This window comes from Cygnus atratus, chromosome 10, assembly GCF_013377495.2.
Source record: "Cygnus atratus isolate AKBS03 ecotype Queensland, Australia chromosome 10, CAtr_DNAZoo_HiC_assembly, whole genome shotgun sequence".
Lineage (NCBI taxonomy): Eukaryota > Metazoa > Chordata > Aves > Anseriformes > Anatidae > Cygnus > Cygnus atratus.
In genome coordinates, this window is record NC_066371.1 from 10,645,668 (window position 1) to 10,659,453 (window position 13,786).

At 37.9% G+C, this 13,786-nt stretch overlaps 1 protein-coding gene across 1 annotated transcript in view; it reads left to right on the plus strand.

Annotated features, from left to right (window-relative positions):
* Nucleotides 1–13,786, plus strand: part of UROC1 (urocanate hydratase 1) — a 39,133-nt gene that overhangs the window by 8,215 nt on the left and 17,132 nt on the right. Inside the window, exons 4-13 of the mRNA XM_050712717.1 lie at nt 1,050–1,109; nt 3,676–3,804; nt 4,484–4,545; nt 5,606–5,672; nt 6,143–6,286; nt 9,887–9,975; nt 10,420–10,482; nt 11,197–11,376; nt 12,878–12,975; nt 13,239–13,311. Coding sequence (XP_050568674.1) covers nt 1,050–1,109; nt 3,676–3,804; nt 4,484–4,545; nt 5,606–5,672; nt 6,143–6,286; nt 9,887–9,975; nt 10,420–10,482; nt 11,197–11,376; nt 12,878–12,975; nt 13,239–13,311 — 965 coding nt within the window. The remainder of the gene's footprint in view (nt 1–1,049; nt 1,110–3,675; nt 3,805–4,483; nt 4,546–5,605; nt 5,673–6,142; nt 6,287–9,886; nt 9,976–10,419; nt 10,483–11,196; nt 11,377–12,877; nt 12,976–13,238; nt 13,312–13,786) is intronic.

The following is a 13,786-nucleotide window of genomic DNA, read 5'->3' on the forward strand; positions in this document are numbered from 1 at the left end:
ATTGGAGAATTTAAGCATATAGGTGAAATTAATCTTTGCGCAAATGATGCTCCTTCAATGGATTAAATAGGATTTCAGTTGTTCAGAAGCCTTTTGATGATTCAGTGCCCCAAGGTACATGACAGTCCCTGTACATGTGGAGCTGGCTGCTGTGTTAGCTAAGCAGGCCAATTTTAGTAGTGCTAAGGCACTCTTTACAGAGTGATGTGCTAGAATGATCATTTCTGCGAGGCTAACCTTGCAATAGAGTAAAGGTGATTCTACCCTTTTCCTGTGATTGTTTTGGTACCTTGAGATTTGGGTCTTACTTGCTAAGTTCTTTAGTTTTGTGCTGTGCATTGTTCTTCATTCTGCACATGGGGTTCTGGTCCTATTTTAGACCTCTGAGGACTCCTGCAGCACTAACAAGGCTCACTCCATCTCCCACTATATACAGGAGCTTGGTTGCTATCTGTGAGATAGGCAGAGTTCAGCTCTTAGTACGCTGCTTCTACAACATATGTTGAAAAATTAGTGTTGATATTTCCTGTAGCTTGGCAAGCTCAGCCCCCAAGGACAGATTTACTAGAGGGTTACAGGACAAAGTCCCTCTTTACAAGCACTATCCAGTGTAATGCATCTGTTCTACAAATGGCAGGGGAGAGGCCGTTCAGCAATGCCCTGCTGGTCTTAGACTCTTCCAGCTGTAAAATCTAGTGGCAACCAAGCTGTAAGCTCACTCAGGGTCGGTTTAAGGGAGTTTACTGGTGTGTATGTTTGTTGTAGAACCTGCAATCCAGGAATTACTTTCTAGCATTCTGTATCACCAAAATGCCATTGTAACAATAACAAAGGCTTACTTTGAAAAAGAATTTTAATGATTTTTTTTTTTTTTTTTGCTTAACCTATAACTCTTTGGATGGTATTCTCTGTTTTTGATAGTGTCGGTGCAATAAGCTGTAAGCTATAGAAAGAATTCATTACTGAGATTTTTAAAAAAATACCTTGGAGATAATGTGAAACGTTTCAGAAAAATAATTGTGTTATTATTGTTAAATTGTCTTTCTCAGTTTCCCCAGGAGCTTGTCACTTACGGAGGAAATGGGCAGGTCTTCAGCAACTGGGCACAGGTAGGACACTGCTGGCTTTGCAGCTTCTTTCATGAAACCCATTTCAGTGTCCCCCAGGCACATTCTGCTTAGGCAGAGTTTGTGATAATTCTTGGCAGTCATTGTCTCACAATACTCCAAAACATCCTGTCTGGATAGAGGAATGCCCAGTTATGAACTGCATAGATGGGGAGAGCTTTATTTAGTAAGGAGAGCACAGACAGCCCAATAAAAATACTGTATTTTAAACATATCAAGCTGTGTAAGATGATGTAAAAGTTCTTTGTCTTTCTCTGATGCATGTGTATGTGCCTGTACTTTGCACAGATAGTTTTAGAGGCAAAATAAATTCTAGGAAACAACGTATAACTTCTGCTTGCCTGTTTGTGGTACTTTTGCACAATATATAGTGGAATAAAAAAAGAAAACAATATGGCTTTAAGAAAGTGTAGTCCTTAGTCTTTTTCCAATAAAATCAGATGAGCTGAAAATATTTACATACTAGCTGGTCAGGTCATAGTGCACTTTATTTTCAGGCCTAACTCTGAACTTCTGATAGTAATGGCAGGTGGGTAAAGTCCTGTCTGAAATCTGAACTGGGATGTTTAAGGTATAATTGTCTATCCAAAATTGGCACTAAATACACTTGATTTAATCCAACAACCGCAAAATGCATGTGAAAAACATTTTGAGGTATTTGTGGCTTTACCTGAATCCGGCTTCATGTTTATTAAAAATTCCAAGCAAAACTAACCTGTAAATGATGTTCCTCATTAAGGAAAAAAGAAATGGATTCCTCACTGTAGCACAGAACTGAGAGACCTGGTCTTTCTTCTTTGTGATTTTCATCTGTAGCTAAGAAAAAAAATCATGCTTCAGTTTCCAAATCCGCTAAATGGGAGTTTAATGGAAATCTTAGCTGTTGAGGTAAAACTGTTCTGACTTTTTTTACAATAAAGGTACTATGGCAATGCACACCATTTCTTTATTCCATGTTAATTCATAAATGTCAGTTATGCCAGTTAACACGTTGCATGAAAGTTTTACAGCATTTCTCATGTGTCCAGTGCCAGCAGTTCATATAGTGGCATTGCCTGGGCTGGCATCCCGAAGGCAGATGTTGGGCTGCAAGGTGAAGTAGAAGCACTGCCAAAGTCAGAAATACTTTCTCTTCTCTTGTTCTCATCCAGGTTAGAGCTATGACCTGCAGTTGTTTCACAGCAGAGCAAACAAAACCTTTCTGTTTTTGCTTGCTTAGAGTAGCAATCACATGAATGATTCAGTTATGATGGAACATTTTGTCCTCTGAGGCTTGAAAACAACATCCTTTTTGAAAATCTGTCATTGCAAAATTCCTAGGGAAAAGGCTGAGTTTGGTTTATATCATCCACACAGGCTGGTGCTTTCTTTTGAATGACTTTTAAAGAGAAAAACATGACCAGAGGTAAATTTCCCCTTACTAACTTGTCTGCAAGCTTGCAGGCTACGAAATACAGACTCCATCTTCCTTTTCCTTCCTACTTACTAGTTGTATCTTTCAGTCAATGCAGAAAAATCTAAGTATCTCACAGCTTCTGGTTTTGTTACAAGTTTTTCCCAGCCTGCTAAAGTTTTCACAGCTAGTTACTTGTTCTGTACTGGAACAAGTTCAAAACTTTTCATGACACAAACAAAATGAAAAAGCAAACAAAAAACCACAAGTAATTCTTTCCTGACCAACTTAACTTGCTAAACCCATCTTAGAAATTATCTGGGTTAGAAGGGACTAGCTTCAAATCTGTACCACTTTAATATGGGTGAAAGGCAGCCACAGAAGTTAAATGTGTTAACAGCAGTTAACAGCTGCTCTTCTTGGACCTGGTTGTCTCATGCTAAAATTCCCATGGAATATAATGGGCTTTGTAGTAGATGATGATGGATGTGAGTTAAATTTATAAAAGTTTAGATGATCAAGTCTACTTTTTGGCACAGATCAAGAGTAACTATTGAATTATGCAGTTAGATTTGAGATGCATTTATTTACAGATTCCGGGGTGTCTCAAGGGTTCTCTTCATTGTCCATAGTGAAAGCTATTTTTTGAGAAGTTATTTCATTAAGTGCATGCTGTAATGATGATCTCTTGAAAAGATGACAAGCACCAGAAGATGTTGAATTAACCATATCAGGTTAGGATCAACATTATACATGGGTGTTTTGATCTCTTTTTTAGTGAAAATTTCACAGATTGCTTTTGGAAAGATTGCCAGAAAATTGCTAGGTCCAAATGGTTAACCTCAAGATAAAATTAGAATGGCTTTAAAAATGATGCACTGAAAAGCTAGAAAAGCATTTCTGGGGTTTGTACTGGAGAAATTACTCTGGAACTTATTCAGACCTTTGCTAGTTGATTTATGTTTCCTGCTGAGCGGTGTCTCTTAATGGACTTTATTAAAAGCAAGAATGTGTTGAGAGCTCTGGCTGTTATTCTGTACATCAATACACCTCATTATCTCTGTAGCTGCCTTCATACTCAGTTTAGCAGCTTCATGAAGAAACATAATGCAAGATAGAAACAAATTCCCTCACTTTCCTTGCTTTTCCTTTCAGTTCTGGTTGGTAATGCACTATTTGTCAGAAATGACTGAAGAGCAAACATTAGTAATGTACAGTGGACATCCTCTGGGACTCTTTCCCAGCCATCGATACGCTCCTCGGTTAATCATTACTAATGGCATGGTAGGTGTTAACATCTTGTTTTCTTTCCTTTTTTTCTCCTCTTTGGTTTATTTTTCATGTCTCTGCAGAATTAAATATTGTTTGTGCTACCTGAACTTACAATATAGCACACCAAAAATCTGGGGTCTAAATTCTGCAGCATTTATTCCAGTACAGTCACTCTCAACTCAAGTGGGCTGATCTGCAGTGACGGAAGGAACAATTCTTGCCTTGTCAGAGGATTTATGTTCTGACTCAGCCTGAGCTATACATGTTCTTGACCAAAACAATTAATCTAGGCTCATTTTGGAAGACATGAAAGCCCTCAACAGTCAAACAGATGACCTGCATCAAATGCTCAGATACCTGGACTGCTTTGCTCAGAAGGCAAGCTAGACAAATGGGCCTGCTGGTCCATTGCCTGTTGTCTTGACCTATTCAATATTCATCTCTCTGTAGGCTAGTTTTGTGGCTAGACAACTGTGTTCTTTAAGACTTGTATGAAAGTCATGCTGATGGAAAGACCAGACATCCTTTTTTTGTGTAATACTAGAATGCACAGAATAAAACCCCTGAATTACTACTCCTGTTTTACATCTTTTTTTGTGTGTGTTTGACCACAGAAAATTCAGGTGGTGAAAAAGATCTGCTTAAATCTTTAATTTGCTTATCTGGATTTTCTTTTTGATTGTTTTCCTAGGTTATTCCCAACTATTCTACCAGAGATGAATATGAGAAGATGTTTGCTTTGGGAGTAACAATGTAAGAAGATACTATTAAAATATATAAAACATTTATCTAAAATTTAACTCAGACATTGCGCAGCGGCTGGTTAAAATCTCCAATGCAGGTGGATTTCAACTGTACTGCATAAAGTCCTGATGCTGCAAAGCATTAATGTACACTTAAGTGCAATTGCTTAGGAGTTTGAGTTATGTTCAGCCACATATATAAGGTTGTCATTGAGGTCTGCTGGGAATTAGTATTAGGTTTATGTGTAAGACTTGGCTGAATTACAGCCTGAAGCCATAATCATAACCTAATTATAGCCTGGACTAGTTACACTTGGCAGTGGTTGTTTTGCAATCTTCGAAAAACCAATTAACCAAAAAAAAAAAACATAAGTTATGAAGTTTTCCTTTAATTCTACACTAAGAAAAGGCTTTGAAGTAGAAAGCTATATTTTTTTTAATATATTTGACATGATTATTTACCCGTTTTTTTGAATGCTCATCTACTTGATGAGCACAGGGTTGTTATTCTGCTGTGTACGATGGAGAGAATGAATTTAAGCTATGAGAGAGCTGGGTGTGTATAGACCAGAATGCTGGAGGAAAGGAAAGGGCATGAGCAGAGTATGTTCACTGCCGCTTTCTCAGGGATTTTGTAGGAATGTGGACAATGATTTTGGGGTTACAACCTCAAAAACAATTGTGACTTAAAAGTGGGAGTGCCACTAAAATCCAGTGGTATATGCCCAAATGGGAAAAGGAGTCTTTTTGTGTCTTAGTTGCTATGCTAAAAGACAAAATTAAATTTACACTCAATTCTTTTGTTCTACACATTTTGGAGCTCAATTATTTAAAGAGTTAAATGATCTTCTGAAAGCCTGTTTGTGCATTGCAAATGAGGAAGGTCAGTTAAGTTAGGAATTTAATAATGCCAGATCTTTAACATCAAAAAGAAACACAGGAGATTGACTTGTTTCTTTCTTTGCTTTATTTGTTTTGTTTTTGTTATGCTAGAAATATATGTAGATGTATACAGCCCTCCTTCCAGCCTGAGTAACTTGTGGTATCATTGTTTTCATTGATATTGCCAGGTATGGCCAGATGACTGCAGGAAGCTACTGCTACATTGGACCTCAGGGAATAGTCCATGGGACTGTGGTAAGAAATTGAGGAAAGATTTATTTGTTGATAGCTGTTGGAGGAGGGTGTCCCCTGCAGTGGCTGGTGACTGGAGTGGCATGGTGACTGGAGTGGCATGGACTGCTGTGAGAGGATGTTCTGATTACCAAAGAAATTCTCATTGCCTGCTCCTTAAAAAGTTGGTGTCATTCTACTCAGTCCATGACATCTTAAGCAGAAAGCAGACCTGAAGGAATCTGTTATCAAGGTCTCAATCTGAGATCACATCTAGCTACAGTAAATGAAGTATGAATTGACCAAAAGGAACAGAATGTCAGTTGGACGTAGGAAATAAGTGCCCATGAGTCCCTTTAACAGTCCTGCTTGCAAACAGCCATGTGTTACAGGTATCTGTGGAAATTAATTGGGAAAATGTGGCATTTTTCATTAAATTTTGGTGACTCTAGAAGAAATACCTCCTGATAATTTCTATTTTGTGCTGTGTGTAGCTCACAGTGCTGAATGCAGGCCGTCGCTACTTGAAGGCAGAAGACCTATCCGGAAAGGTGTTTGTTACTTCTGGTCTTGGAGGGATGAGTGGGGCTCAAGCAAAGGCTGCAGTCATTGCTGGGTGTGTGGGGATCATTGCAGAGGTGAGAGCAATTCTTTTGTTGTCTTCTTGTCTTCATGTGCTGATTTAGACGCCTCATTCTCCTGATCAGATGTGTTCCTCAAACAACCCTGTCAGGCAAAACTCAAGAAAAGATACTGCCTTCCAAGATCTGTATGTCTTTCCATTGCTGAGCATTTTTCACTGCTATTCCACCCTCTATCTGTTTGCCCACTGGGTTGTACTGTAAAGATATGAACTGTTACTTCTTATAGTTGCTTCACAAATAATGCAGAACAATTCTGTTAGATAAGCCATACTCAGCACTTGAACTACTATCATTACATCTGTGAAAGGATATAACTTCCGCAGGCAATTCCCATGGGAACTATATCCTCTTTATGCCAAAAAGTCTATTAGGTTAAAAAAGTATTAGTTATATTACGATTAACCTTTAATTCCTCTAACACCCTTATCAGGTGCAGTGAAAATACCTGTTAAAAATGGTGGTATGATTCAGTCATCCAGGTTGGGACTAACAAATTTGCTTAGTGTTGCCATTCTCTGAAGTCAATGAGATTTTGTAAAACTGGAAAACTTAAAGTTGGCTTCAGTGTGAAAACGGTGAGGGTAATTACAAACACTGATGAGAATTTCAGTTGTAGGCTATCTTGGTAGACAACAAAGGTAAGTTCTGCTTAGAGAAAATGCTGTTGGGCAGAAGTTGTGTTATCATTTTCGCTGTTCCCTGAAGTTCACCCACAGTTATATTGTTTTGTAGAGTCTTCCATCCTGATGTAATATTAATGTTGCAAATATGTTAAAATAACCCAGCTGTTTCCTCCCATAAACAAAGAGAATCTAATAATGATCTGTGATTCAAAGATTGCTAATGTTCGAGTGATTAGAATAGTGTACGGTAGGATCCACTGGATACATAGATATCTCTAAGTATCCTATATCTGATGCTGAACCTGAACAAAGTTTTGATAAGTATTCATATGTGTAGTTTTCAAGTAAAATAGATTTTTATATAAAGAAAGTAACGTTAGGGTCTCCTAATGCTTGCATTTTTCAGCTATCATGGTTATCGCAGAATTCTGTTCTAACAAATCAGAAGAATGGACTATAAAATCATTGCAACAGTTTTTAACTGAAAATGTTGCTCTGCAATTCTGTGAAAATGGTAGTGAATTTCTTTAACGATAGCGACTATTGGGAAGTAATAAACCCTTCCATGCATTTCCTTCTTCATGACAGCCTTTGAATTCAGTACACTGGGGAAACATTCTTAGTGGAACAGTTATAAGAGCTGACCAAAATGCATTGAGCTCTTTGATTGGTAGGTAATCAGCTCTTGTTACTGCTCCAGAGGAAGAAAGATTTTGAGAAAATAACTTCAGAGCACACTAGAGTGGGAGTTTAGCTTTCTCAGCCAAAGTAGCTTATAAAAAGAATTAGCTGGCAGACCTCTGCTACGGACATGCCACTTGCTGCAATCAAAAGGGTAAGAATATTGCAATCTAACCTGTAATAATTGTAAGTTCAAAACATAATGGGTCAGACTGCTTACGTGGCACGCAGAAAATCTGTCCCACTCTGGCTAGCAGAAGTCTTACTCATGGAAAGTTAGGATTTCATCCATTTTGTAATGATGGTGCAAAAATATTTTTTAGCACAATGTGAATTTTGCGTGTGTTTGAGATCTCATCAGATAGTCCATGAAGATCAAATTTACTATTGAATAAATTATTATTGAATAAATTATCGTGTTCAGAATTTGACTCTGTCATCATGAACTTTCAAATGCTAGAGTACAAAAGGAGAGATTTCAATGAATGCTATTCAAAGCAGTCCTTTGTCCTTTTCATCTCCACGGCTGCAGATGATTTTGTTCAGGAGACTGAATATCGCCTGGTTTTTATCTCCTGTGAGATGATCCTTGTCGGAAATGAGTCTCAGGAGCACATGTGGATAGCTATATATATGTACATATTATTTATTTAAGGAACTATTTATGCAAATGGCATTGATGAATTGTGCAAGAGATGTCATTTTGTCAGCCAGGGCTTCCGAAGCTCAGACAGAAGGGATTAATGGTGCAAGTCTTTTACCTCTTCTGTTTGACATGAAGCAGATTGTAATTTTATGAAATAGCTGTGTGGAGGGCCAGAAGATCTCCTCTGAGCTGTGCTAAGCTCTCTAGGGTTACACTGGAGGTGACATTAGCTCATCATATTTGTGCAATTTTTAAAACCGAGCTTTAAAAAAAAAGATCCCATATTTGAAAAGATGGTTCAAAGGAAGCTAGCTTTGAGTGTGCCAGCAAGTCTGAAAGACTTTCCAAGACTGTCAGAGAGGTCTGAAATAAAGTATATAAGATGTGGTAACAGATTTAAATAGATCTGATCTGTATTATGCAGAGCTTTAAATGAACCCCGTTCCTGTAATTCATACGGACCATTTAATATCCTTTTCCCCTGTGATGATTTAAATAATTCCCAAAGCAGCTGTCCCCCACGGCACCTGACTTTTTGTTGAATAATTCTATTGGTAGTGACACTGCTATTATCATAATCTGGGGTTTTGGAAGGATAGTCTTTATTACTGATGTGGGAAATGATGGAAGGTTTCTCATGCTAAGAATAATTGGGAAAGAAAAGGTTTCCTGGTGTTCAAGCAACTCCTGAATACAGAACTTATTTAATTTACATATAAATACTTTGTTAATGAGAAATAATGAAATGGAAATGATGGGGGTGGATTATAGAGAAGTAAAAATGCTTTAATGTAATATTGTAAGATACTCAGGTTACGCATTCTTGTGCGCACACACAACACTCTGGGTGTCTAAATCAGTTGCCATTACAGAAAATTGGCTTGAATTAATTTTGCTACTTGCTTTATGCCACTGATAACTCATTATAAATGTCTTAATGATGTACAAGTTTGTGCATTGAATCATTAATATGGAATCTGTGCCAAAGCCTCCACAGTTTGTCTATCCATTTATATTTTTATCCTGCTGTCTCTGGTGCATACACACAAACTGGTTCCAGAAGAGTACCAATTTGGGATTGAGCTTGTTTGGACCTTCAAAGCTCAAAGCAAGAGGGGATTGAAGACGTAGTTTTGTTTTGATCCATTCCATTTTTCACAGAGGCACCAGCCAGCTGGGACAAGAAAATACTTTCTTCTTTTTTTTTTCCCATATTTGGTTGAGGTTTTCAACCAGCAGTCAAAGTACAAAAGTGAGGGTCAAAAGCAAACCATTCTTTTGTCCTGGGCAGTCTGGCAGAAAAGTCTGAGTTATTTAAAAAAAAAAAAAAAAAAAAGTTTACAGTTTTCAATGAAAATCATCAAAACAAACATTTGCACAATTTTAATGAGAATTTCTGGTTTGTAAAATATGTTTAGGAAGTGATAGGTCAGGTTTTTTCTTGCTTCTAGCCTGAAATAATAGAGAATGGGATTGGTAAATATCAAAGATGGAAAAGAAGTATTTGGACAATCACTTCATCTTAAGGCCAATGTAGGGCTATTCCTTTCACTCACTTGCTACTTTCTTATTTAAAAAAAAAAAAGGTAAAAGGGACTCAATGGGAGAAACAGGAGTTTTAAGATCCTCTGTTATTTGTCTTAGGTTGATGAAGCAGCGCTTTTGAAACGTTACAAGCAGGGCTGGCTCATGGAAATCTCTAACAACCTGGACCATTGCATTGCTCGTCTTAGGTATGATTTGTAACATTCAGTCACTTTATCTCTACTCCCTAATCCTTGCTTTACATCTTACTGCATTGTGCTATTTTAGTATGCACAGAGGGAGGGGTTGAAGGACACCTCCTCTTACCCCAGGTCTGCTTTCGAATGCGTATCTATCCTTCCAAACAGCAGCTTTCCTTGTTAGTGATTACCAATGATTACAACTTGCCATTACCAGTGCTTCATATAGTTTATATGTTAAATGTCTTCATTTTTTCATGATTATGCATATAGCAATTACAAATAATGTTACACTTGAACAATCAAGCTACATAAAGGTCAAAAGTTTTATTGCCTAGATCAGTGTTGGAAACAACATACAGACTTATAGTTTTGTTTGCAATTTGTATGTTGTGAGATAGAATTACATGAGGTACTTTTTCTTCAACCTGTCTTTTTTAAACTCTATTCTAGGGATGCAAGAAAGAATAAAATTGCCCTTAGTTTGGGTTACCATGGGAATGTAGTAGATCTGTGGTAAGTAGTATATATGGACATATTAATGTTCTTGCTTGCTAAGTCAACCTGGGATTAGTTCCCAGACTTGGAATAGAAGCAACGTTAAATGTAGTGCTGAGTTCATGACTCTAAATATTCATGAAAAACTGTATTGTCAAAAGAGGGATTTTCATCCTTGTGTCCCAGTTTCCAGTTGCATGGGAAATGCATCATCTTTCCTCACGGAACAGTGAATTTCTTAGGGAAAGAAATCACTAAGATTCGTCTTCGGATGAAGAGGGAATTTCTCCATCTCCTAAGCTTTTGCTATTTGGTTAGCCAGCAAATGTCTTTGACTTCAGTGAAGAATAGGAGTATTGAGGCATCGATTGAATAAAAACAATCAAATAATGGATGTAAATTCTAGCACTCTTGTGGCTTTATCCAATGGTAAACCTTGCTGTTACACCATACACCAAGGGTTGAAACTGATCAATATATGACTGATACATCATACTGGCATTTGACTTACCTGTTGGCATTCCTGTGCAGGGAAATGTGAAGTGTATGGTGACGAAGATTTGCATGCAGCTTTTAGTTTCCCACTACCTGCATGCTAAAAGACAGCTTGCCAAGGGCATACCTTTATAAACAACTTCTTTAGATGGAAGGAGTTCACCTGAAAGAGGAGCTTCAATGTGAGATAACAGCTTTTGTTCAAACATTTCATTCATTCTCTTCCCTTCCCTCTAGGGAGAGGCTAGTGTATGAGCTGGACACAACAGGAGAGCTGCTAGTTGATCTGGGGTCTGACCAAACTTCATGTCATAACCCATTCAGTGGGGGATATTATCCAGTCCAGCTTGGCTTTGAGGAAGCAAAGCAGCTCCTGTCCACCAATCCAGGGAAGTTCCGGACCATGGTACAAGAGAGGTAAATGTTTTGTTGATGCATGCTTTAACCTTTAAATTTTGTTGCTCTGCAAGTGATTGGATCTTTGTCTTTTTCACAAGAAGTTTCACTGAATTAAGTATAAGATACTGCCCTTCAGTAGAAAGCTGGGGTAGAGATATTGTACCAATAACACTAGTAACTGCTGACTTGTACTTACACAGGTGTTACACAAAGTCTGGCAGACGAGTCACCTACCTACCATTTTAGGAGTCGTCACTAGAATACAAAATCCAGAGGCCTGAATGATTTATGATTTATTTCACTTCTAAATATTCCTAAATTGCATTAAGTTTTAAACATCCAGGGCAATAAATACAATTCCATGTAGACTAGCAGTTGGTTTAGGTTCACTGACTAAGGCATAAAACAGCAATTGGTAAGCCAGGAATCCATGTAGCCTACCACACTTCCATCTGTGGCTGGTGATAGTTTTTTATGGAAGGATATAACAAGGGAACAAACTTTCCCAATGAGTCCTCCCAGCTTTCTGCAACTGTAACTAAGTTCTGTTTAGCATTTTGATTTCAGGGAGCTACTCCTGATTTACAAGTTTGCCAGTGAAATTAGAATTGGATATTATAAAGGGAAAAATTTAGTATAATTTATCTATAAAGAACTGTGGTATAGAGGCAGCAGACTGTACTGTTGTTCTCAGCTGGTACTTTTGAGACGTTATGACTCTGTTATTGTTCACCTTAAATATTCTCACTGGAGAGCTATTTTCTAGTAGAAGCTAGAACATGGGCATGTAATCTATTTGATTTTGGATTAGGAACCTACAAAGACCTTTCCAGTTTCCCAAGTCTGTATCATATGTACTACTGTAAGACAAAGGTAACAGGTAAATTTCTTGGAAGGACTCATTTGTAAGAGTCTGGTATGACCTAAACAAGCACAATTTAATTTGTTAGGCATTGGTTTACCTTTTTAGAGTTCCAAGAGGTTACACCTATGCATGTACAACTCCATATGCAACTATGCATTGAGATTAGAATTGGATATTACTAAGTGAGAAAGGTATCAGAGAGGATAGTCCTAGGGTATAGTCCACTATTGGAAGCAAAGGGAAAACTGGGCTGTTCTGGCCAAGGGAGAGGCCAGAACAGTGATGTCTGGCCATTTTAAATTTTTGTCTTTGCAGGCTTTCTCTCTGAACTCTTTGAATTGTTTTGAATGTTTGTATAAGCTGTTATTACTTTCAGTCCTCAGATCTGGCTGCACTTCTTTGCTGAAAGATATGACCCTTCACTGTTAATTAATTGTTAATTACAATGGCTATGAACCAGTTCAAGATTTGGGGATAACAGGCGCTACAGAGATCGAAAATATCTTATATATCTTATGGGTTTATGTCTGTTTTGTGTTTTTTTTTTTTAGTTCCATCTGTCTCCACACTGCTTCCCTGCCTTTAGTGAGCTCATGATATGATTCTCTTTGATATTTAATCAATCAGGAATAATGGTTTCATTCTTTATTTCAGTCTGAGGAGACACGTGGCTGCTATTAACAGACTAGCTGATAAGGGCATGTTTTTTTGGGATTATGGCAATGCATTTCTCTTGGAAGCTCAAAGGGCTGGTGAGTAGATTCTGGAGTTCTTAGGTGGGAACAAGAGCAATTCTGAATACTTCTTTCCATCCCTATTCTCTGGTAGGATAGGGTTGGTCTCAGTGTTATGCCAACTCTTTAGTCCCTCTTGTTCTATCACTGTTCTCTGGGGTCCCTTACTTCCTCTGTGGCTGAGGGAAGGCCTTCATGGGAACCCAGGTGCAGTCTGGTTATACATTTAATATTTTTTTCTTCATCGTCAAGCCACTGATGACTCTAAAATCCTTTTATAGGTGCTGATGTTGAGAAAAAAGGAGCCAATAAAACAGAATTCAGATATCCTTCCTACGTTCAGCACATCATGGGGTACGTTGGGTAGATCTTGGACTAAAGTACTCTAATGCTTTATGGCTATTGGAGACTTCACTTAGTGAAAATCTGGCAGTGTAGTGTATACAATGAAAAGGACTCAACTACAGCAGTAGGAAATTTGATCTTACAGGTGTTATGTCAGAGTTAGTCTAATTTTCCTCTGCTTTGGAGAAGTGCCCAGTGCAGCTTAGGAGGATGTCCTATAAGCATCATGCTTGTATTTTCTATTGGTTTCAGTAGAGCTACAATGAAAAGAAGTGCTAGATCTAGAGGGACATGTTGTGCGTGACTAGTATAAGACTGATGGCAGAGGTGTTTTGCTAATAATTTGTGGTGAAAGGCATGACAAGTCTTGTTAACTTGGTGTAAAAGCTTCATCCTTTTAGGATTAAAAAGCCTTATGAAAACAGATACCAGATGTCTGAACAGTAAGCTAAAACATTGCCAAAACAAAACTCTTTATTCCTTT